The following is a 26,334-nucleotide window of genomic DNA, read 5'->3' as shown; positions in this document are numbered from 1 at the left end:
ACGCTCTACCACAGAAACTCAAAAGTTCCCCAATACGTCTTAATTGTTGTGTGGTTACCTATGAAAAATTATATGTAATTACCTTTTTATGTTGCAAAACAGTTTTTCTTTAAAAAAAAACTTCATGAATTTACTTTTTTAATTTTCGGCCATGTCAGTTTTCAAAGGGAACCATACAAAAATAATAAAGTTATTGGGGAATATTTGGGTTTCTTAGCGAGAGAATGTGTCTGTCATACATGCAGACTTACAGCTTATTGGTGACACCCTTACTAATAGATCAGGCAAGCTGTCCTGTATCTTCTAAGTGTCCTACACAAAACACTGACATCCATGGTTCCCCCAGGTTCTCAAGGCCAAACTGCTTCTGCCAAGTTGTAATAAATATAAGGTAGTTGAAATTTGGGCCAAAATATGCAAACTCACAACCCCAATCAAGGGTTCTCAGGTCTTGTGAGTGCCTAGGCTAACGACGTTGGTTGCGAGCTCTTGTATTTTTGGCCAAAATATCAACTAACTACTTCCACATATTTATTATCACTTTTGCAGAAGCAGTCTGGCCCTGAGATCCTGGGGGAACCAGGGTTGTCAGTGTTTTATGTTGTACACTTAGGTTTGAGCAGCCTTCCTGATCTATTAGTATCGGTGACACTAATGGGCTGTAAATCTGCATGGTGCACGAAACGTATATGTGTGCCGGCACCATATACGAGCCTTATCTGCAGCCACTTTCTTCGCCTCCCAAATGAATGTTAGGTGTGTGAGTGTCTGTTCAGCAGTGCCCCTTCAGCATAATGCATTTCGCCTTTTCTGCATGCAGCAGGGAATTTGTGTTCGAGGTTGCTCTCGTATTTTTTTGTCCGTCAGTTTGGCCAGTTTATTGATGTCTCATATCGTGTTGGTGAAGAATAACGTTTTTGCACAGGACATTTTAGAACATTGGAAGTATTCGTCCAAAGTATAGAAACTTTTCAAAGTTAAATCTCAAGGAACCCCCAAACTGTGCATTAACTGCACTATTTAAGATATATCCTTTACCTATGTTTCCTAGAACTGTCACTGGGTCTTTGGTATTGTTCCAGATGCTCTTACAGTATATCATCTTATCATTAAAGTATTTTGAATTGTGCTTTTATACATATCAACCATTATAAAGGAAAACACATGAGCAAAAATGTATTTCTCTAACCTTCCATGAGACCAGAAGTAAAATTCAACTTTCTGGAGAGCTGTTCTTGGCTATCATTTTCCTGCATTATATCATGATTAATGAACCTCTAGTAAGGAAACGACTTTCTATTTGTAATCATTTATTAGTCTCCTTTAAATTCTCTAATAACTAGTTCTTCAGATGTCCTTTACATTAAAAGGGTTTTCTGAGACTTCAAGATTGAAGACATATCCTCAAGATAGTCCACCACTATCAGATCGGTGTGGGTCTGCTGCTCAGGACTTCCGCAGATCAGCTGTTTGTAGTGGCAACGCTGTCACTTTACGTCCTACCAGACACAGCGCTGTTCATTTCACCCCGATTGTATTTGGTATTCTAGCTCTGTCTCATTCACTTAAATGGGACTGAGCTGCTCTCAGGCCATGTAACTGGTGAACATTATGTTAGAGGCCTGAGGCCCCAATACATACCCGAGCGCCATGGCCTCTTCAATCAGTCGGTCGGCGGGGATCTTGACTGGCAAACCCCCACCGATCTGATATTGATGACCTATCCTGAGATAGGTCTTCAGTACTTTAGTCCTGGAAAATCCCTTGAAATAAAAAACTTTTAGACTAAGTGCTGGAGTGTGAACTTTTAGTTATTTTTATGTTTAACATTTTAGCTGCGAAGGGACACAATGAGCTTCATTAAGGTGAAAGCAAACTTACCGAATACATGGTAAACCTGCTCAAAAATATGTAGTTCAGTCTTGTTTCCAGGTGCATCCTTTTAATTATTCATTTCTGTCACAGTTATTATATTCCCCCCCTCATCCCCCTTTATTTTCAGTTTTTTTTGTTTTTTGTTTTTTTTTATATGATGAAAGCTCAGTAGAAGAATTACTAAAGCACAGTTTTCAGTCTATTTAAAAGGAAAGCTAAATGCTGCGGACTAGAGCCCAAACAGCAAGCCCTCAGTATAGACAGGAAACAACCTATCAACACAGCGAAGGCTCTTATTGTGTCTCTTATCGGTAATGATAGTTTGACGTAAAACCATGACATGTGACTGCCACAATGGTATGAAAATGGATAAGAGGTCACCTTACACATATGTAAGACAGAGAGGAAACACATTTAAAGGAAGTCCGAGTCCAGATGACAGTATGCAAATGCCTCGTTTGAAGAGATTAGCTGACATCACTGAAATAACAAACGTTTCATCAGTTTTTCTTTCATTCTTTCCATCAGGATAGTCATTTATAAACATCACTTTATTAGAATTAAGCTTAGATTTCCCAGTTGGTGGCTGACTTACTAATGAGACATCATTTTATGGTTCAGCCACAAAAGACATATAGATGCGAAGCACAAGGAAGGAGAAATCTATCACGATTTGCATGTACATGATATTCTTTTGTTCCTCTCATGGTGATGCTGTGAAGATTTTGGCACAATCACATATGCCATGTGTTCAAGGTCCATGTAATAGTGGATGAATGTGTCTAAAGACCAGCAGAACTTGACTGCTAGCCAAAACATGAATTGTGTTGTAACAAAAGCTATACCAAGCTTAACCCTGTAGTTCTAGATCTCCAAATCTCACAGAATGTATCAAGGAGAGACATTGGGAACGGGAAGCTAGGGAGATGCCTCCTCTCACAACAGCACTCTATACCACTGCCGTGTGTATACAGTGTATGTACATATACATATAGATAGATAGATAGATAGATAGATAGATAGATAGATATATCTATATATGTATATACCCTGTTTCCCTGAAAATAAAACCTACCCTGAAAATAAGCATGATTTTCCAGAATTTTTGAGGATGCAAAATGATTTTTCAGGCTTTTTGAGGATGCTTGAAATATAAGCCCTACTCCAAAATTAAGCCCTAACAGTTCATTAAAAAAGTCCATTTAAATAGTGTCCAGGAAGCTATACATGTAAAAAAGTTAAACCTTTTTTAACAAAAATTAATATAAGACACTGTCTTTTTTTCGGGGAAACACAGTATAGAGATGTATATCTATATATATAAATAAATATATATATATATATGTATATATATATATATATGTGTGTGTTTATAGAGTATATACTGTGCTTACAAGCATATAAAGAAGTTATCGAGAGAGTGTAATCCTGACTTCAACTTTTGCAGCTGTTCTTCAGACTTTACTTGTAGTTCACCGTTTATGTAGCATCCATCGTGCTGCACATTAATGTTCTCTCTCAACATGAGGCCTACATACAGTAGATCATTTGGGGTATATCACACTTGTACAGCAATCTGTATAGTCAGAAAGATGTGTAAGCAAAAATCCCCCATCTTTAATATCCGGACTCGGAGACCACATTTTGTATAGTATATATTAAAATTTGAGGCTGTTAATACAGCCAGGGGTCCCAGGAACAGCCGGCTGCATCTGGCCGTATAGGTCATTTCAGGGTAACTTGTAAGCTGATCAAGTGACATGCGCATCCTACCATAAGACAAGTTCTCCGGCTAGTTATGTTCCACTGCAGAATTTTCTCAGCAGCTTGTCCAAATATCTTATGATGCAGATGTGAGCTTTGATTTCTGGATTACTCAAAAGTCAGTGATTTAAAAAAAAGAAAAAAAAAAGAAAAAAGTTTTTGGACCTGTAGAAATGGCCTCTAAGAGATACATCTTACAAACTCTCAGCAGACTTGGGGAGGATGTTCAGAGAAATGCCTTTATATTAGAAATCTAACTCCTTATTTCCGTCAGGGTCTCCCTCCTATTGCAGCACAGAATCCCCATCGGTGTGTGCTTACAGATGCATAGGCACCGGTGTGCTGACATATGGTGCTTTAGTACTTGTGAACACTAGAATATCTGCATAATACAACATCCAGCGTACAAATCCTTGAAAGAAGTATCAGCCGACCTCTTTCTGAAATACGGAGGCGCTCTATGCAAAATAGATTTCTTTGGGTCTCGTTTTCAATATTGCCAACCATGACCTGGCCACGTGCGTGTGGTGTGAGTATATATTCTGGTATACCTGTGTATATAGCAGAGTATATTCTGATATGCTGTCAGGATGTTCACTCCTCACACAACAAGGATACACACATTTATATTAGGATCAAAATAACTTCCCTTTAGGTAAAAAAAAAAACAACATTCTGATTTGGTATAGAAAATCCGAAAGATTGTGTTATGCTGTAATAGTAATATATTATCACGCTGGGAACATATTTTCATTTGGTTTATTATGATTGAAAAACATGAAGTTTTCAGTGATATTAAATCTGCTATCACGAGGCAGCAGACGCAAAGCGGTGAAAGCCATGTAGATTTCAATTAATCGAGCAAAAAAAAAAATGCAGATGGGGAAAGTGGACAATTTGAAACTTCGATGCTTTTAATTGGCTTCTGCTACCAAACACCCAACTAAACTTCCCACTTATCACAATACTGCAGTTACCTGGGCTAATTTCATTAATCATATTGGAAAACACATTCTGTTTACGTGTCACTATGGTTGGGATTAGAGATGAGCGAGTAGTGCCTTATGCGAGTACCTGCCCGCTCGTCTCAAAAGATTCGGGTGCCGGCGGGGAAGAGCGGTGAGTTGCGGGAGTGAGCAGGGCGGCGCGGGGGGGAGAGAGTGAGAGAGAGATCTCCCCCCTGTTCCTCCCCGCTCTCCCCCGCCGGGCCGGCAGGCAGGTACTTGCATAAGGCACCACTTGCTCGAGTAGTCTGCTCTAGTTGGGATTATTTTATACATTTCCTATTCCTGGTGGTCTTCATACCATATCGGGTCTAGTCCCACATTGACCTTCCTCTAGGCTTCCTTCAAAGTCTTCCATCCTTCTTTTCACATTTCGATAGTTAGCTAATGATTGTGAGGGGAAACAAGGGAGATATGCTGGGATGACTACCGTAGCTCTGAACGGTTAGATCGCTGTCGGATGAGCGGTGTCTTACTCTGTATTTGATCCGGGTTTTGCGGACTGTATTATGGAGCTAGTTTACACAGCTGTGATTTAAAAACCTAGCATGCGCTACTTTTGTCTGATTCTGCCTCCATATTTGCTGCATTCATTGGTATTATATTTTACTGGTCAACTACGGATCAGTATTAGCCCAGTAAATGATAAAACCAATTTACGCAAATACGGAGGCAAACACAAATCAAACAATGATGAACTACTGATGACATATAGTTGCAATGTCATCTATAACAGGGGTCCCCAACTCCAGTCCTCAGGGACCACCAACAGGTCCTGTTTTCAGGATATCCTATAGTAAGAACTCCTGTGGCAATGTCTGAGGCACCGACAATAATTACATCACCTGTGCAACACTGAGGAAATCCTGAAAACTGTTGGCGGTCCCTGAGGACTGGAGTTGGGGAACACTGATCTATAGTATGTCCGAATTACAGATCAGTATAAGGGCTTATTCAGGCGGGCGTATATCGGTCGGGTTTTCTCTCTGCAAGGTGAGGAGGCGGGACGGGAGCTAGTGCACTGAGCTCCTACCCCCCTCCACCCCTCACCACTGTTTGCAATGGGAGGGGCGAGACAGAGGTGGAACCTAGCTCCCTCCTATTGCAAACAATGGTGAGTGACGGAGAGGGCGGGAGCTCAGTGCACTAGCTCCTGTCCCGCCTCCTTCCCTTACAGAGAGGGGCAGCGTATATTGGCCGGGCGTGAAAACCCGACCGATATACGCCTGTCTTAATAAGCCCTTACGGACGTGTTGCAATGCACTCATAGATCTTTATACACTTTTTTGTAACTTTTTTTTAGGGCTTATAAAAAAATGCCATGAATTTCATGCATCTCTTGGAAAGTTTTTTTTGTGGTGTTCTTTTTTTAGTCATTTATTTCTGACATACATTTTTTCAGCCATTTTGTTTTCTTCGGAGAACATTATGGAAAAACACCTTTAAAAAAACACCACGCCTGAAGTGTGCTGTGTTTAGAAAAATGCCACAAAAAATGCAGTCCGTTTCATATTGCCCCACTGCCCTACAGCTGACATCTGGCCGCAACTTTTTGGACGAGAAATAAAATAGTAGGAAGATGCCGTGAAAAAACACAGCGTTTTTCTTAAAAATGCTCTTTGTGAAACCACCCTCGAGGCAGTTTTATATAGGCCTTCGTATTTAGAAAAAGTCATGTCTACACATAAAATGAAACTGCTCATCTCTTTCTGAAAGCTTATGTTGCCGTTTTATTACCGAGTCGTGTAGTTCTACTTCCTTTCTAGATTTGTTTTAACCATGTTGTTTTCCTTTAAGTCTATACAATTGCATGTTTTCTATAGTGCTGTTTTAATCCATCTGCATGCCACAGGCCAGATGCTAACCAGGTGATCAACTTTCAAAAAATATTTGGCACCCTTTCCCTTATTCTTCATTTTTTTTTTGATCATTAACATTTTTTTTTTAAGTTTAACAATGGCTAAAAGGAATGTGCTTACAATTACCTCCTTACATCTTTTATGCTCCCTTTACCAAGTAAATATATTGTGGAAATTAACTTTCATGCACACTGTGTTCTGGTCATGTGTATATCTGTAGACTTTCATATTCGGGAGAATTAGGGCGGTTCCACACGGACCTATTTGCACCGCACATTGCGCAGAGTGTAAAGCCCATTGATGTCAATGGGTTCATGCACCCTTACGATTTGTTTTTGCGCATTTCGTGCATGCGCAAAAAAATAGTACCTGCTCTATTTTCCTGCATATTTGCGCACCAAGGGGCCCCATAGAAGCCCCTAGGAGGTGCGGAAACTTGCCAGGAAAAGCACACATCAGGACCTTATTAGCCATTTAAATCGAGGCGAGGGGGGTGCCCCCCACCCATGTGAACATACCGTGTGCCAAAAGACTCGTTCACTGCGCAAATATGTTGCACTAAGGCATTACGCTTGTCCGAAGCCACCCTTAGGGCTTATTCAGACGTGCTTATTATCGGACGGGTTTTCACACCCGGCCGATTTACGCTGCCCCTCTCTGCAGGGGGAGGAGGTGGGCCAGGCCAGAAGCAGTGCACAGAGCTCCCGCCCCCTCTCCGCCCCTCGCCACTGTTTGCAATGTGAGGGGCAGGACGGGGACAGAGCTAAGTCCCACCCCCTCCCAATGCAAATAGTGGTGAGGGGCGGAGAGGGGGCGGGAGCTCTATGCACTGCTTCTGGCCTGGCCCACTTCCTCCCCCTGCAGAGAGGGGCAGCGTAAATCGGCCGGGTGTGAAAACCCGGCCGATATACGCACGTCTGAAGCCACCCTGATGCTGTGTCCCAGTGCACTTCATGCACTTTTAATTACCCTTAAAAACCTTTGTGCATGATGGGCGCTTGAACTGAGGTTTGTAGCCATTACAATGAAAAAAAAAAACTCATAAAGTGCAAAGATATACACAGTGCCAGGATGTATGTGTGTGTATATATACATATATATATATGTATGTGTGTATGTATATATATATATCGCTCCATCATAAACTCCGAGGCTTGTCTATATATATTACATACATATATATTAGTATTTGAACGCAGGGAGCAAGTTTACTCAAAGATTTTGTGCCTATGCATGTTTAAATACTAAAAACTGCAGTACTGCTGGATCCATATCTGACTGCTAGGTTTCAATTGACAGCTGAGGATTTGTGACTGGACCATGAATCAAAACGGCAGGCATTTATACCCCAGTGCCAGTGAGGATACATTGGGAATTACTTGGCAAAGGTAAAATTTTAATTATTTCCAACCCTACACTCCATCTATAAATGACATTGAGACATAGCTCTGTTGTAGCTTCCCCCTACTCCCTCCTTCTCTCTCTCCTGGAAACATTTATTTACATATCACAATTAACCAAAACATTTTCAAGAAGAATTTTCTAAACACATTTGTTCCATTCTAGTTTTCACCGTTGACGGGTGAACAGCTTGGACAAACCAGTGGGTTTGCCGAGTATCTGCGAAGCAAAGACTCGTTGACAACAGATGACTTTGCCCAGCAGGCAATGGGTTAATCCATGTCTGGATTGTCATATGGTTGCTGTCAAACACAGGCTTTTAGACTTCAACATTGTTTTAGGGCACCACAAGCTTCAGATGCTGTAGGGAATCGGAGCTGAAATATTCATATATCATTAAACGGCAGCAGCAGCACTCACATACAGATACTGTATAGATATATGGCATAATTACTCCTAGATGCCCTAACCATTTACCGTTAGAACCATATTTCCATACAAATCGTCACATAAAGCCTACGTTTGTACACACAGCAGGAAAATAGAGCTAACTAAATAATTAACATACTAACTGGTTGTCGATGGTACATTTGTCATTCATTTTGGTAGAATTCCGAGGTAAGGAAAAAAAGAAGCATGCCTGTCATAAATCACCAATAATCGAGAATGCTCACTAACTCAACACACTGCTAATCATTTGTCACTCGCATGTTGGAAGGAAAAATTTCTTTGGAGTGTGATAAGAAAAGCTACGAATGACTTTGTAGAATACTCTGGCGGATTGGGATGCTACACACTACATGATTGTAATGTTGGTGATGGTTATTTTTTACATATGAATGCATTTAATGTGAAACAGTTATCGCAAATTTTGGTCAAGTTTTATATTTGTTTCATATAGCACAAGGCCATAGTAAGAGTTGGACAACTTCTAGAATTCTGGTAGCAAGTGCTCTATTTGCTTAAAGGGGTTCTGTCATTAGAAAACCAAAAATCTACACTTATCTATTCCTCCCCAGGCAGCCTTCTTACCAGATCTTCTCCCCGCTGATCTTCTCCTGCAGTTCCGCCGGGTCACCTCACCTCCAGCCAGCTGATTATTCATCTTCTGGTGACAGAAAATCAGTGCCAGCATTCTTCTTCTTGCAGGGCAATCTACGCTACGTCAATAGTGACGTAGTGTTCATAGCCTAGTAGGGAGTGCCGAGCTATTGCTGAGACTGCGCATGCATGCTGTCTCTGCAATAGCATATGAAGTCTCGCGGCGAGACAGCACGCATGTGCAGAATGGACGCTCCACAGCAAGAAGAGGAGGATCCGGCCAGCTGGAGGTTAGGTGACACTGGAGACTGGAGAAGTTCAGCGAGGAGAAGATGTGGTAAGAAGACTGACGGGGGAGGGATAGGTAAGTATTGATTTATTTTTTTAATTGACAAAACCCCTTTACTGTTTTGGGTTGATTTCCATTGATTTCTATGCAGCTTCTTATTGATGGGGTCACTAAAGTAAATTAAACTCCTGAAGCTCCTGGAGTTGTCTGAGTCCTAAAGTCTGTTATATTTTGTTCATCCCTGAGTTAGCCTTGTCAAGTCTTACCATTTGAGGCCTTTGAATTATGCATTATTTATCATCTGCCTTGGGACATTTGGCTCCTTCTTATGGTAAGACTGAGACAAGCCATGATCTAGATGACTCATAACTAAGGTAAGTGTAAGCAAACTGGAAAAAAGTGTTGCTGGATTACAATGAGATGTTGGCTGTTTAGACCGTATAGCAAATAGTGTTTATTGAATTGACTACAACTACTCTGTACTTCCTGGTTGCTGCTGACCTGGACATGTGACTGCTGCAGCCAATCACTGGCAAAGGAGGTCCCTACCGTGGCCAGTAGTTGGCTATAACTGCCACATGTCCAGGTCAGCAGCAAGCAGGAAGGACAGAGTAGTTGTGAAGCTATTTAAAGTAATTGCAGACTGCGATTAATTACTCCTGTCATGTCATTAAGTTCTTATTTATTTATGAATAGATCAAAATGCCAATAATATATACCTTATTAAGGCAGGAGAGGCCAGTCGTGGGCTGTTTAGTCCAACGTGCCCATTGCTTTTCAAATTTAGTCATAGTACCCCTTTTTCCAAGAGCACTATTGAGATCAATGCTCTTACCAGTTCCTCCACCATAGAGGTTGTAGGTTGTATTCAGTGCCTGGCTATAATTTTCCTATACCATAGCCTGATACAGTGCATCCCTGTAGCTGATTTTTGCATTGAAACCACTGGCTCTTTATTCACATACCCCATTACATTCTTAATTAATTTATATACACTCAAAAGAGAGAGGTGCATGACCAAAATATGTACAAATTGGACAAATGTTTCCTTGATTGTGATAGCATGACACAGAAAGTTATCGTAACCCATTACAAAGCCATTGTTCTCTTCTCATAACCCAACAAAGCCCATTGTAAAGTACTTCAAAGTGTAAATAAAAGCCCTGATAGCATGGCACACTGTAATATCATGTTGTCTTAAGAGTCAAGCTAAAGACTAATCCATCTGTAGGATGTTTGGATAGTTTAGCACTAAAGGAACCTATCAGGTGTTTTAATCTGAAGGAACTTCGAGCAACACAAAATCCCAACAGATACTGGCATTGTAGACATCTATATTCCTAGGAAGCCCTTAAAAAGCAGTTGTGAATGGAAGGACAAGTCATTGGGGTGACTCTCCGCCAACATATATCCTCCCAGCTCGGCTAGATTGACAGGTCTCTCCCTATTTGGTTATTTGAAGAGACCAGTCAATCTAGCAGGTCTAGTTGGGGAGAGGACAGTGAAGAGCCACCCCAATGACTCTTCTTTCCATTCGCAACTACTTTTCAACATGCTTTCTCTGAATATTGGTGTTTGTGATACAAGGCCCTGTTGGGTTTTTATGCTGCCTGTGCTGGGCAGAACAAAACTCTTGGCAGGTTCCCTTTAGGAATGAAATAAGTGAGCAGTGGTCCATTTATGGTAATCTAATTTAAGGTGTATTCTAGATTTGATGGTTAATATATAGTTTGTCCGTTGTTTAGAATAGCACCGTTTCACATAGTTCTGTTGTAGCTATTTCAATAACAATACTCAAGATTTCCCCAGATCATAAAAGCTATAAAAGTCCATCTGTGTGTGTTTCCTGATGTCATATAAGGGAATAGTATATTAATCTAAAGTTCTTCTTCAAACACGCAGCTGAGCAGCTTGACCCAGATTTGAAACTTGAAACAATTACCTCAAACAACATCACCTTACCCTGGTGGAAACCACTGATGCTCATAATACTTTTGTTGTAGAGCTTTGTTGTGAAAACTTTGTAAACTCCAAGGTTAATAGCTGTGAAAAATTGTTTTTGAACTTTTTCTTTTTTTTTTACAAGTGGGTTACTTCTCTAAACAAGGATATTTTTCATGAAGTCTGTACAGCATAGACATTACTATACTCATACCATTTTATCACTTGCATGTAAGGCTCATTTTGGCAGTACTAATTTAATGCATAAGTCATTTATTTAGATTTTTTCAGTTTTTGTATATAATAGCTGTATTTGAACTTCTGAAGTAACCCAGTTTTAGTGCCTTATCGTTGCTTTATCGTTTATTTGGCCCTGTTTATAGAAAACAAATAGTTCAAATGAAGTGTGGTTTCTTTTGGATTACCAGTTTTCAAATAATTAGGGTGGTTTCACTTCAGCGTTGGGGATTCCACTTTTCTGCTCCATTCGGGGAACAGGAAAGGGGAATCTCCACGGCCGAACAGTTCCATCTTTGGATGGAACTGAACAGCACTGGATGGACCCCATTGACTCTAATGGGCTCCGCCCAGCTGCCCAACTTTTGGACAGAAGCAGCACTTTTTCTTCTGGCACTGTGAGTCGGATCTGTGACGGAACCTCCAGTTAGAGGTTCCAATGCAGATGTGAAACCGGCCTTACACTATTTGATATACACACTTTTTACTTCTCATTCTGTTTCCTTTTCTTGTAATTCTTGCAGTGATATCAGTATTTTACTTGCTAGGACGTGGCCAATCTAGAGACCTTGCATGGATATCTTGCCATGTATTCACCACTCATGAGAACAGATTTATGAGGGCTGTTTACATGACAGGATATCGATGCAGAGAAGAGCTTGCCTGATGCTAAATTGTCAGCTACAGAGCACATAGTTAAGAGAAAATGTCATTATTGTCTATTTACAATTGATTGAGTAATCTACCCGTATATACCGGCGTATAAGGCGACGGGGCGTATAAGACGACCCCCCAACTTTCACCTTATACGCCGGTAATACAGTGGAGAAAAAAAAAATCAGTACTCACCTCCCCTGGCGGTCTGTCGCGCTCCGGCAGGCTATCGCTCCCATCTGGTCCCGGCAGAACATTGCTTTCTGAATGCGGGGCTTGAAATCCCCGCCTCCAGAAAGCTAATACACACGCCGTCAGCCAGTTACAGCCATTCAATGACATCATTGAATGGCTGTGATTGGCTAAAACACACGTGGCTTCAGCCAATCACACTATTCAATGACATCATTGAATGGGTGTGATTGCTAACACACGTGCGCCTTCAGCCAATCACAGCCATTCAATGATGTCATTGAATGGCTGTAACTGGCTGACGGCGTGTGTATTAGCTTTCTGGAGGCGGGGATTTCAAGCCCCGCATTCAGAAAGCAATGTTCTGCCGGGACCAGATGGGAGCGATAGCCTGCTGGAGCGCGACAGACCGCCGGGGGAGGTGAGTACTGATTTTTTTTTTTGTATTACCGGCGTATAAGACGACCCCCGACTTCAGAGCAGATTTTTCGGGGTTCAAAAGTCGTCTTATACGCCGGTATATACGGTATTGTGCTACATTTTAAAACGTCAAGTACCTCCTCAGGTTCCTTTTAGACGAGCCGATTATCGTTTGAACAAGCCAATACCGTCATTGCTAGCTCATTCGCTCTCGTGCAGCCTGTTTAGACAGGCAGATACATTGTTGGCTCATTCAAACGAGAAATCGTTCAAAATAGTTCAGTCTTCCACATTCACTATGTAAGCGACTAAGAATCACCGATTGAGCGCTGTTCAAACCATAAATGAACAAGCCAACAATGGTTTTTATGCCTGCATAAAATGAACGACCTACGAAAAGTTAACTATTATCGTTCGTCATTCAGTCATTGGCTCGCATTTAGACCGGACGTTTATCGTTCACTTTCGCTCATTTGAATGATCTTTTGAACGATAATCTTTCCATCTAAAACCACCTTTAATCACAAGTTGAAGAGGTTTTAACCACAATAGACATTTATCACCTATCCTCATGATTAGGGATACATGTCTGTTTGCTGGGGCCCTACCTTTGGGACCCGTACTACTCAGTAAAATGTGGGTCCCGAGCTGTTAGTTCCTTCATTGCATAATTGCAGTTTGAAGAACTCTGAATAGAGTGGCGGTGTCACTCTATTCATAGTCTGTGAAACTGATGGAGAGAGCCAAGTACAGTGCCCAGCTGGAATCCGTCAGCCCTATAGGCATTGAATGGAGCAGCAGGATGCATGCCCGACCACTGATCCATTCAAATCTATTTCACTACAGTCCTTCAGTGAGCAGGAATGGGGGTGCTCAGAATCACCATTCTAATGATCCTTGGGGATCCTAGCAGTGGAGATCACAGCATCAGACATGATCAGATCGCTTATCCGGTCAATGGATGATAAATATGCATTGTGGGAAAACTCCTTTAAAGGGAATGTGTCATCTAAACATGACTTATTATTTAAATCAAGTTTTTGTATTAAACGTTTTTTTGGCACTATGTATATTTAAAAACAATAATAGCTTGGTCATTAAGCCTAATAATAGGCTGACACTTCCTGGTCTGTAGAGAAAACCTCCCACAAGTCATCTAATAATAAGTAAAAGTAGCATATATTGAGAACATAGGCTCCACCATTCACTTTCAACCTCTCTACATAATGACCTCTGCATGTTTAAAACACTCTTCCATAGAAGTCATTGGGTCCCCTCCTGTGTCTATAGCCATTGAGGCTACTGTACAGAACAGGAAGTCTCAGACTAGTATTAGGCCAGAGTGAAAACTGCAAAGTATTACAATGTTTTTGAGAATACATAGTGACATCAAAAATTGTTTAAACGTTTTGCTTTTTTTTTTTTTTTTTTACAAGACGTTTTACATAAAAAATTTAAGGTAGACAATAGGTTGTTTTCTGAGAACACTTTCCTTGTAATGAAGTAGCTTAGCGGATCCCATGCATGTTTAAAATTACATTCTACAATTAAAAAAGAAACAAAAAAAAACATGTTATTTCCCCTGTTTTATGCCTTTTTTATTTCCCAAATGAATCAGAATATAATTTTTTTTAAAATAAAAACACTTTTTTAATCCAAATATGCTGCTACTAGTAAAGATGTGGGACGCGGCAAGCAGTGCTGTTTTTCCAGTTCAACTCCCTGAGTCTTATGATAACAATGATGAATATTCAGTGGACATAGCTTTCCTCCCAAAGGTCTCAGGATCTCTTCCAAAGAGATGGCTTTGTACACCGGCCAGACCCCCATGATGCCATTCTACAGGAAATGGATCTGCAATCCATTAAGATGCCATTAGATAATCTAATTTGGAACCTAATCTCTAAATTAGCCAGGCCCCACACTTGAAGCATGCTTAAGAGAAATAAAAAAGAAAGGGGGGAAATAAGTTTATATATAAATCAATAGGAATAGCCGTAGCGTGAAGAAGGATGTTTGTTTTTTTTCCCCCCCTTTTTTGTGTAGCTGCGATCACGTCTTAGGCTGTCTGGTAACCAGGAGAAACGAGACATGATGTAATTCCAGATTGAACTTGAACTTCAGGGACTTAGAATGTGGGGCAGTGGGAACAATGGACCATAGGAATCAATAATGTCCATTTAACAGACGACCATGTTGGGAACTCAGTGTTAACATTTATGGGAGAGAAACAGCAGGATCTGCTGTGTGACCAGAATGAGATGGTCCAGATACAAGATGTTGGAAGGAAAGAAAACAACTTTTTTTTTTCTTTTTTTGTTCTAGCAAATGTTTTCTTCTGTCTCTTTTACTCTGTGAGCGGCCTCTGCAGATTCCTGCAGGATTAGAATAAAAAAAGTAAACTTCTCTCTGCGGTGAACCAGTTGCCTGCTCTAAGCACTCTTTGTTCACTTAGGTATAACAAAGCTAATCTTACGTTTCCTGTCAAGTGATTTTTGGAAGGACTGAAAGAAAGGGAACCATATTGTGTAGCAACTCCCACATGTGTTAAATGTGTTTGTAGTGGACAATGAACATTGCTACCTTGTATTCCAATCTTAATTGAGTTAAAAATACGGTTCCTGTCTTGCTGAACAGAAGTAGAAAGTACAATGTATTTTTCCTAAGCTGAAACGTCAACATTTTGTGGGCTTTTTTTAGTTTTGTAAGGTTTAACTAAATTAAGGTTTTACTTGTGAAAAAAAAATCACTTCTTTTTATTAACTATTTAAGAAACAATAGATAGTTGAGATTCGTTGTGGGATACATAGTAAGCAGTATCGATTTTGTATGCATTACTTATTGCAAATGTAATGGGGTTAAGGGTTGGTTTAGATTCTTGGGTGGAAAGGTAGAAATTGCTTACTTAGCCTTTTATTCCATATTGCACAGAGTTGTTTCAGGCTTGTTTGCGCAGTCACAAAATATGGAAGCTATGGCGTCTAGTTTTAGGGCTTGGAAAGACCCATTTTATGTTAGTGTGTAAGGTGAGGGTAAAGAAAAAATATTAGTCAAATAACCGTAAGTCCCAATTAACTGCTGACTGTTCAGTTTAATTGATATTTAAGTCTAGGTCACACAATTCCTTTCCACATTCTAAGGTAATTTTGCCATTCTGCTTGTGTCCTGCACCGTTAAATGTCCCACTTGTTTCCAAGTGCCCTAAATGGTTATGCCAGTGCTATAAGCTCCATGAACTAAAGTTATGGGCTTACTAGCTGGAGCATTAAGTCTGGGGATGTCACTTTCATACTCGCCTTCCTCCCTATTCCACTGCTGTCTTCTTGCAAAGTAACCACTCCTTGTATACAGTAGGCTACTTATGTGTGCACTTAAAATGAGGAGGTTTTTAGTCCTGTCATTATAAACACGCACATAAGTAGCTGAAGTAGTCTGCTGTATACAAGGAGTGACAAAACTGTGGGCGACGGAGAGGGAGAATGGTAAGTACATGAATGACATGCCCCGAGTCAGTAGTCCTTTCAGACAGCTAATTAGCGGGGGTTCTGAGAGTCGAACCTCCATCCATCAGATATTGCTAGTCTATTCTGAGGTTAAAGCCCTTTTACATACAAAGATGATTGCTCAAAAGATGGTTTTTGAGCAATCATTTTGCATAAACTACTAATTGGTACTAATGCCAATTAGTAACGTATTAATTTGTGTGAGCCACCAGGAGCTATATTGGTTATCTGAATACATTACCTTTGTTCTGCCACGGGGCTGACAGCTGAGACAATGTTATCAGTGCTCCCTATAGAGAACACAGCGTAAATTCCCTGCTATCAGCTCCTCTGCCAAACGATGGATTTTATGCTGAACATAAAATCATTGTTCGGCAAAAAAGGGAAAGATGGGCACATTTACATGCAACGATTATCGCTCAAAAGATGGCTTTTGAGCGAATTTTAAGCGATAATTGTTATGTGTATAAGGGCCTTTAAGCTATCAATTTTTACACCCTGTATAATCTTTTTAAACCCATCTTATTTCACCAGTGCATTCATTAATTGCAGTATTAGAAAATTTCTGTAATTTACTTCATTTTACCATGCCCCCATCCTCTCTGTACTAAGCAATCAACTGATTATTTCAGAAAGGACAATTAAACTAAATTTATTATCCACCAATTGGTTTTAGGAGTTTCCTTGAAACTCTTTACAAAGCCTCTTAAATGTATAAAACACAATTGGTGCACAGCGTTTTATTGTGAGTCATGCTTTGCCTGCTTCATTTGTTAAATATATGATTCAAATAGTTTAATTAGATAACAAAATTTATATTCCATGTCCTTCTTGAGTATCTTGTTTTTTTCCCTTTGCTCTCAACTTATAGTAATCAGGCTGTATTGAAGAAACAGAAAGCCATAAAGTGTTTGGCCAAAAATAGAGTCCAAATTCACAAGATTCACATAATGCATTTTGGTTCAGTTTTTCATGCATTTTCAAGCCCATAGAATAGAAAAGAGGATAATTATACGTCCTTCCTTTATACTTTTACTCTCTTTAGGATCCACACCTGCTTTTAGCCTAAAAAAAATCCCTTAAAATTGCCCTGTGTGAACCTGGTCTACCGGGAGTCATAAAGTCTGAAATACAATGGAAGATTTAGCTGAACAGAGGTTACTAAATATGTTACCACAAATGTATGAATTACACTATACAAGCCGTGGGTTAATTTGAGGGTTGATGATGTAATGAGTTCTGTAAGAAAATACATATATGTTAAGTGTTTTATTTTCCTTGGTATGATTTCTAAAACACAAGTAATAAAATGCAGAATAACTTTTGTTAGGGTTGCATAACAGTTTCTACGGTAAGCTAATTTCCAACAGGCATCATACTCCACCGACTCTACTCAGTTCTACTGGATGGAACCGAGATGCCGTAGAACTTTCTGGTGCTCTACTTTCAGTTTAGTGGAACCACAATGGGCCGAGTGTTATGTAATATTGCTTATGACTACACTCATCAATGATAGCCGTTGACTTGTTTATTGATCTGTCTGTTAATAACCCACGTGAGCAGTAAAGTCCTAGTAATTATGTTTGTCTTGTTCGGCTTCTCTTTTGCAGTCCTGGTACCTGGGCTAGTTTGGTTCCTTTCCAAGTATCAAACAGGACATCAATCCTGCCAAGCAATGTCCAAAACTATGGACTAAACATAATTGGAGAACCCTTTCTTCAAGCAGAGACAAGCAATTGAAATAAGTGAAACAGGAAAATTAGAAGAAAGGACAAGTGGAAAAGAAAAAAAAAAAACACGAAAGAGAAGATATACTGACCAGCATTTGCAGCACTTACAATCACTGATTCCTTTAACCTTTTTAGTACTTACAGGACCTGTGAAGCAATGCAAGATATTACTTTTCAGGACTTCGGAGCACATGAGGGGTTAAGACGGAAACAGTCGTGACACTGAAAGGGTGGCTAATATATTTCACGGATGGTAGAATGCAACTAGCCTTTGTTCTCTGATGTCCGCTGGGAAATAGGCACTCTTTCTCCACGACAATATATTTTATATGACTTTTCTAGATGCCTTAATAATTGCATGATAAGCTAGTCCTGTTTGGTTTTAGTCTTCTTGTTGTTTACGCATGGGAACACTACTCCCATCTTTCTCACAAAAGAAAGGCTGTGAGGCAGCATTAGAGCTGCAAAAAAAAAAAATGGGCCCCAAGGCCACCCCTACTACGGATCTCCTTACATAGAACAGTTGTCATACAGCATGTGGAAAGCAAACATTATATGACCTTCAATCATTATCAGGAAGAGACGTAACCGCAAGAATCCCTGCTATACACCTTGCTTGTTTTTGGCGTGCTACCTAACTTGTCAGCAGAGTTGTGTCCATCAGGTTATGGCTGAAATCAATTGCCTTTTGTACATTTTACAGAGATCCCTGAACAATCAATGGAACAATTGGATGTAATGCCCACAAAAAAATTAAATTAGAGGCAAGTGCTATTAAATAATTATTGAATGGGGCATCATTACAGTTAGTCCTCTTGCCCTTTGACTCTAAACTGTAGGGCTTGTAAAGCTACAACCTGCACAGTGCCAGGCAAAGCCTAGGATTTCCCAATGTGGTAATCTCTGGTACTGACAGGAAAAAAAATATTTAATTCCCTCAATATATGAGGGGTGTTTTTGAAAATTTAAAAAAAAAAAAAAGAGAGAAAGCTGCAAATCCAGACAAATTAAGATTCTGAACTATTGCAATTCAACTATTCGAAGCACTTATATTGGTTAGGCTTCCCTAGGGGGGCCAAATATTGTATTTATTTATAGGTATCAGTTGAATTGGGTCAACGGGATGGGCTTCAGCACTATAAAGACAGAGCAAATAGGCAGAAACACATACAGTTCGAGCTGCCGGTCTTTGTCCCGTACAGAAAAGACTTGATACTATGCCCTTCGGTTGAAATGTGCATGGTGCTGTCAGTACTGTAAGTCGCTCTAAAAAAAAAAAAAATACGCCAATCCTCAAATCTAAAATGTAATTTTGCATGGCCTACAGAATTCTGTCTCTTTTATCTCACAAGGTTAAAAAGTAGTAAAGTGCAGTTTCCAGTAATTCTAATTTGCACGAAAATCTAACGTCCACATTACGTGCCTTGCCTTGAATTTAAGAAGAAGAAAAAAAAATGACATCACAAAACTTGTTTTGCTGCATTTATCATTTAAAATCTATACCATTTTTATTACAAAAAAAAAATATTTTGTACTCCACAGGGGAAAGATCAATTATGTGACATCCTGGATTTTTTAAAACAGTTATACCTTCTCACATTTATAAAGCATATCATGGCTGTGTATAATTGCCGCTTAAAAAAAAAAAAAAATAGTAATCAACCAGCAATATTTTCAGTATTTTTGGTGTTTTTCTATTAACCTTTCATGTTTTTCATCTTCCAGTTAATGTGGGGGGAAGGAGGGAGGGGTGGGCAGGAAAAGGGGGGAAAAAATTTTTACAAATTATGCAATACCACGTTTTGCCTATGTAGGTAGTGCTTTTAGCAGTATTTGGTTATTTTAGGTAATTTCTCAGATAAAGAAAAAAAAAAACATAAAAAAGGAGAAAAAAAAACAAAAAAATAAAACAGAATTTAATGTATGCTTTTTTTTTTTTCAATTGACCAAAGTGGGTACTGCTATTTTTGCAGTGTGATGAGGTCCTTTTGTGTACTGACATGGAGAGGGAATTTTGTTATATATATGCGTATAAATATATATAGAAATATATATTATGGGTGGGCGCTAGGAAAAATGGAATTTTCAGCTCTTTAGAAGACTGCTGTTGAGCAGAATGCCCATATAGAGTGGCCATGACTGCAAAGTGACCCATTTTATCTACTGTAATTAAAAATTGTATACATTTGATGTCTCAAAGAACTATTTTTACCTAGTTAAACTTGACCTAATAGAATTATTATTAACCTTTTTGTTTTTGAAATACTGGAATAAGTCATTAGACTTGAAATATTTCACTGTAGCCTCAAGTGGCCTGGACCACAGGGTTTCACGATGAATACAGAAGACACACGTAATATGGCAATGCACTTAAATTGCAGTCATTTCCACTTATTGTTTTCGATTGACTACAAAGCCTTAATGTTTCTAAGGAGTAACAGTACGTATATACGGTAAACCATGCTACATACGGATGCAGTACGAGTGTTGAAGCGTCTACCTTCCTTATCATGACCACTAGAACGATGTGACACTGCATTGCCTTATTCGGTAAGCTCTGATTATTTACTGTCGATGAGATCACCCGGCTAAAGTAACCCTACATGAGCATCTATTCGGCACAACTCTTCCAGAGCCATTTTCTTCCTCATTATTTTGTCAAGCATATCCCGATTGTCCCTTTATCAAAGATTCATCAGGGTTCCTTAAGCAGTGACCCGGCACAGACAGCAGTTAATTTTAATTGATGGCAGTCATTGATCACTTTACAAGGCAAAGGGCCACTGCCCATTGAACGTTCTCTATTTAATATGATTTTACTCACCACCCAGTGTGAATGCACTCATCAGTTAAGTACTCATAAGTGAAACATGGCAGCAGAATTGTGGAACCCCGGTGACCACATCCTCATACAATTACATTTATTATTGTTCCCACTGCCAATCACCTAATGAATAGATATGACTGGGATTATGTGGCAACTCCATTTGATTCACCCACTCAGGCAGATCACAAAAATGCTCAATAGCACAGCAGGAAAACTAATGCAAACATGAACTTGTGCAAACCACTACAATGATAATTATCCTTCTATCAATATGCTCATTAATCTCCTCTTTATTAGGGCTAGTTGTCAAGGACAATCAATACTACAAGGGAAAAAGGCTGTATTTGTATATTTGCACTTTTGCCAAACATAAAAGGGCGTTTTAGCTACAATGATTCTCTTCTAATGAGGACCAGAAAACTGCAGACTATGTCTGTGGGATATATCCATGTACTAACACAAATTATCTTACAGCTCACTTGTTTGATTCCGTTACTAGTCTTTTTTACGGGGATTTCTCAACAAGTGATTTTATTTCAGTAAACCCCCTTATTTAATAATTGCTTCATTTATTTAGCATCGTGTTAATAAACTCTGCAAATTTAGGAGATGGCAGAAATGTATCACACTGCCCTTATATATACACCACATAAAGCACAGTGGGGCTTGTTTACTAATATGGTCTAAAGGTTAGTGCAGACTTAGGGCAGACAGTCTTAAAATGGGCCAGATTTATTACCTAATGATAAACGTGAAGAATTTTAAGACCGTCTAGTCTAATGGCCCTTTTACACGGGATGATTATTGTTCAAAATGGTTCAGATTCCCATGCTTCCACGGGAATCTGAATGGTAATCATCCCGCGTAAATGCATGCAGTGAGCGAAGAAGAATTGTTCAGTCATTCAGTTCCTGCATCCAAAAAACGAACGGCGTCCCGTTCAGTGTAAACAGCAGTTGTTCACTTTTGAGCGACTGCTGTGAATGTAGACAGGCAAGGGGTGGAGAACGCTCCCTGGCCCACTCCACCTCCATTCCAGCAGTGATGCTAGTAATATATGCTCCTGTGTAACAGGAGCGAGCATCATTGGGACAAGGAATCGACATCCATTGCCCGACAGCTCATCCCGTCTAAAAGTTGGCTTAGTTCACACCAAAAATTGCACCAAAATTTTGGTGCACTTTTTGAAACAATTTTGCCCATGCCCTTTTTTCTGAAAAACTGAAATTGTTTTAAAACCCGTGATAAATGTGGCCCAAGCATTTCCTGGTGTAATTTGCAGCCGTAAGCTGTCATATCTTTAGCGGTAAACGAGCCCCAGTGTTCTTTCCCTCAAGACGTCTCTGGAGGTACATTATAGAACGCCTGTTGAGAAACCCTGCTTTATACACTAAAAAAAAAAAAATTGTATTTAACTTTCGTCTGTAATTGAAAAGAAAAAAAAAATCAGCTCTAAAAAGTCAGGCAGCGGTCCTTCCTTCCCCATTGATAAGATTCCGCTTCTACATGACCACATTTAATCATCCTTTGTGCACTGTTCTGTTTCTTATTTAATTGCTTTGCAGTCTTGGCCTCTTGGTGTTGCCCCTGAAGTGTGTTTCCCCTAGAGTGACATGAACATTTTTTTTAAGGCTTAGTTTCTGAAAGGGAATAAAAACAGTGAAGGAAACTGTACATAGACATGGCAAAAAGGAAATCCTAAATTATAGCAATATAGTTATGGGGTAAAGTTCAGATGGGCAGCTTGAAAATAAAAAAAAAAGATGTGAATGAATCTGTGAAGCTGTAAGTAGCGAAACGTGAGGGTCTTTGTAATGAACCTTGCCGACAGTTATTTGTACACTGTATAGTTTTGTTATGATTTTTGTTGAATGACACGTGCCCTCATTTGTAAAGCTACCTTTTTAGCGTTTGCAATGGGAATATATTTTGTTTCCATTTTTTTTTTTTAAAGTAAACAAGAATTTTTGCTTGTATAGGAACTGGACTTGGGTTAAAACTCTCCAGATCCTTAATTTAATGTATTTGAAAAAAATAATAATAATAATAATTAAAAAAAAAAAAACATTTAAAAGTGCTGTCCATGTTAGGGTTTGTTTCAGAGTTACCTGTACTTAAAAAGTATAGGTTGCTAATCCTTAAAGAAAAAAAAAAATGTAAATGGAGAAAAGTTATATTTTATGAAGGTTATTTTGTTGTATTTAGTATTTGAAAAGTTGGTTTTTGGAGCATTTCAAGAATGTTGGAAGCATCACTGTCTTAGTACATATGTGACTGTCCTCTAGCAAAATGCATTAAACGATTGTGAATCCATGTTGGTCTTTTAACAACTGAGCGCACGCAGCACTCCTGAAAAAAAAAGCCTAGAATTTAGAGCAGTACTTTTAAAAGTCACGCATGAACCATGTCCTCAGGGAGCATAAATTTTTTGGATTTGCAACTTGTAGCTTCACAAGGACTTAATGGAAAGAGATTGCATAGGATGTAGTCATCAGTTACACTATCCATTTTTCTTTACTTTTGTATGGTTGGTGAAGACAAAAGCCAGATGGGATACCCGATTATGTCGATGGATAAGGGATGAAATATATGGCCTTCCACATTTAGCAAACCAGAAGTCTCTTGCATACATTTAAAAGTCTTTTCTGAGATTAAAAAAAGCCTGTCGAAATGATCCCAGATGCGTTGTACAGTATTTTGGTTTAATGAAAGCTCTATGATGATGTTGGGAGTTAGGCCCCAAGCATAGTTTACATGTTCCTGTCAAGGTCTTCTGTTGACATTAACCAGCTGCATGCTTTGTGGACATTTGTGTTTTTTTTTGCGTTTCATAGAAAGATATTTAAACATGCAGACTAAGCAATTTCAACAGGTTTGGTTGAACACATTAATACTCCATTTGAATTGAAGGATCTACAAGCTTTGTCCTTCAGAATTGCACTTTCTGCTAGTTTCCCTGTATTTTTTTCCCTATTCCACAACCTCATTGTGTAGGCGCGTGGGTGAGCAGCTCGGTTGGAACATAAAATGGACAACCGGCGCTGCCCTTCACCCTTCACGATGACCCTTGCATGAAATAAATTGCCATGACAATTCTTTGTGTTGTTTTCACGCCACAACTCTGTCGGTCACATTTTCGATACTTAAAAAAAGGGGGGCAAAAGAACTAGCTGGAGACGGTCAATTTTTACATATTTTGTTGCAATTGATTTCCTTCAATGGTTGTAAGTAGTTTTTTTCTATGATATAAAGGGTTCAATAGTGATTACTCTTTAGAAATATGTGTGTTGCAGTTCAAATGTATGTTGAATTTGTGAAATATTGAGCTTCGGCACTACTTGCTGGCCATGCTTTCTTCCTCGTTCCCCTATTAAGAGACCTTCGAAAGCAGAGTCACTCGGTTCAGCTGAAGCTAGTGTTTGTAGTACTTTATTTTTTTGACAGAATGGTTTTGAAACTGTGCTACAGGGACTGATGTGGCAAATGTATCTCTTTATGCAGAAGGATGTTTTCGTGGGTTTTTTTTTTTTTTTGTTTTTTTTTAATAAGAAGTATGGCTTATTATGCATTTTTCATTGAGGGCATTGAAGTTGCACGGACTGATAAAATGTTGATGCAAAACGTGAAAGAAAAAAACCAGCAAAATGTTTACCAAAAACTCAAAATAAGTTAGCAGTGCCTGTTCAATTTCACAGTCTCACTGTTGAGTTCAGTTGTAAATATGTTTCAGAATCTCTTCTTCACAGATAAATAATAATAATTAAAAAAAAAAAAAATACACCATGTAGAATGTGAGGGGGTAACTCAGTCCCAGGCCTGGGCTTCTGAAAACAAAAAAAAAAAATGACATCTGATGAGATGTTCTTTATCGAACTGTTTCTTTGTGTTTGTCTTATAGGACTTCTTAGAAGCCTGGGAAAAGGTTACCCCCATATCAATGATATTTCTCTGAGAACAACCTTTTTGTAGGACTGTGTGTTTCTTTAGATACATTTAGTACAACTGTAGGTGACTAGTAGTCAGTTTATTGCTTGCTAGCTACACACCAGGGTTGATCCATTTTAAAACTTTTGGCACATCTTGTACCATTTTACTCCTCTCCATAGAACATGTATGCATGTTTTCCAAATGGTATTATATTTTCAAATTATTTGTATAGTCGGGATGTATTTGTCATTATCATTGGTACTCAACTTTTGTCCATAACCAGTCGTCGGCATTACATGATCAATTACACCGTACTTAAAAAAAAAGTCTCTACTGTAGTATAGTTTTCGACCACCACTGCAATTCTTTGGGATAGATTTACTGAAGACTAGGCAAACCTATGTGCATAGCATTCATATATGTGGAATGCCTATCGTATTTTATGTGTATTACTTCAAGCAGACGCAAGTTTCAAGTTCCTTTTGAAAAGCAGAAGTTGCCATTTTTGCCGTAAACATCAAGGGTGTTTTTGCATGACTTCCGTAAAGTCCTTCTACCATGATTTTGTTCTGTTCTCCGACTCGTGTTTCCTGTTCAGTCCTGAATATTTTCAGTTCCTAGCTGCTAAATTTATACTACTACTTTGAATTTTAACCTATTGTAATTAGTAAATCTATCCCAATGTTTTGTTGGCCTCTAACATGAGCAGGATGTTAATACTGGACTGAGAATTTCAGAAATGTATGTTTCCAACAAAGGTTGAGTATCACTGGGTTAGATGTATCTGAACTTTTGGGTCTCTAGGACAAGGCTGAGCCTGCAAACAATATGAGTTTAACATGTCTTGAGTTTGAATAATTAAGCTTTTTTTCGGGTGGTAATTTCATTGCAAGCAACAAATGAGCTCCAATTTGCCATAAGTTTTAAACTGGTGTAAATCAAGCTTGACTTAATGTGATTGTTACTGTTATATCCAGCCTATACTGCTAGCAGCTGCTCATACTGCAGTCAATTACTGGAAGCGGATATATTTCCTATGCAAAAAACTGTTTAAACAATAAAATGAGCTATGCTACAGACGCGCTTTTCTGTGCTTTTATTCCATTTTACTTTTTCAGACATTCTTCAAGGTGAAATGACTACTATTACAAAGCGCTGATTTTCTGTTATGAAAACATTGGTGAAGGCACTAAGTATTAAATGATCAGCTCACAACTGTCCAATTTAAAGGTTTGTGTTAATGATGCCTGAGATTTTTCAGACACCTTTCAATGGATTCCAGTGGCTGCTAAAGTGTGTACTTCCAGGGATACATTTAGGTTTTGCATCTCCGTGTGTAAATGAAGTTTCTATTATAGAATTAAAGGGGGTGTATACTTAATTTGTTTTAGTAATCAGAACCAGATAATGAATCATCTTTCATTTTCCTAATATTTTCTAAATGTCAATTTTTTAATTCTTTTTTTTCCTTTTTGTACGTGACTATGGACGCTGCTATATTGCCTGTGCTGCAGTTAGCAGTGTTTGAAAGTAATGCTTTACAGCAGCCTCATGGGCCATGGACACAATGGACAGAATGATATTTCAGTAGGAGACTGTTCTAAGCATGATCTGTGACATGTGCAGAGGTTATTGTGTAGCGAGGGGGAGCAGATAAGCTGTGATAATCA

The 26,334-nt window shown here is 39.1% G+C and overlaps 1 protein-coding gene across 4 annotated transcripts in view; it reads left to right on the top strand.

Moving 5' to 3' along the window:
• NFIB (nuclear factor I B) overlaps positions 1-25,743 on the top strand; it is a 201,085-nt gene extending 175,342 nt beyond the window's left edge. For 3 of the 4 annotated variants that reach the window (XM_066604273.1, XM_066604272.1, XM_066604274.1), the window contains 2 exons: positions 7,802-7,890; positions 17,791-25,743. In XM_066604273.1, the coding sequence (XP_066460370.1) occupies positions 7,802-7,890; positions 17,791-17,920 (219 nt within the window). In that variant the 3' untranslated portion in view covers positions 17,921-25,743. The remainder of the gene's footprint in view (positions 1-7,801; positions 7,891-17,790) is intronic. The other variant, XM_066604275.1, reaches the window with a different exon arrangement.
• The last annotated feature ends 591 nt before the right edge of the window (positions 25,744-26,334 follow it).

This window comes from Eleutherodactylus coqui, chromosome 5 (genome assembly GCF_035609145.1).
Source record: "Eleutherodactylus coqui strain aEleCoq1 chromosome 5, aEleCoq1.hap1, whole genome shotgun sequence".
In the NCBI taxonomy this organism is placed as follows: Eukaryota; Metazoa; Chordata; class Amphibia; order Anura; family Eleutherodactylidae; genus Eleutherodactylus; species Eleutherodactylus coqui.
The sequence above is the reverse complement of the archived record's forward strand: the minus strand, read 5'-3'. Positions and strand labels throughout refer to the sequence as shown.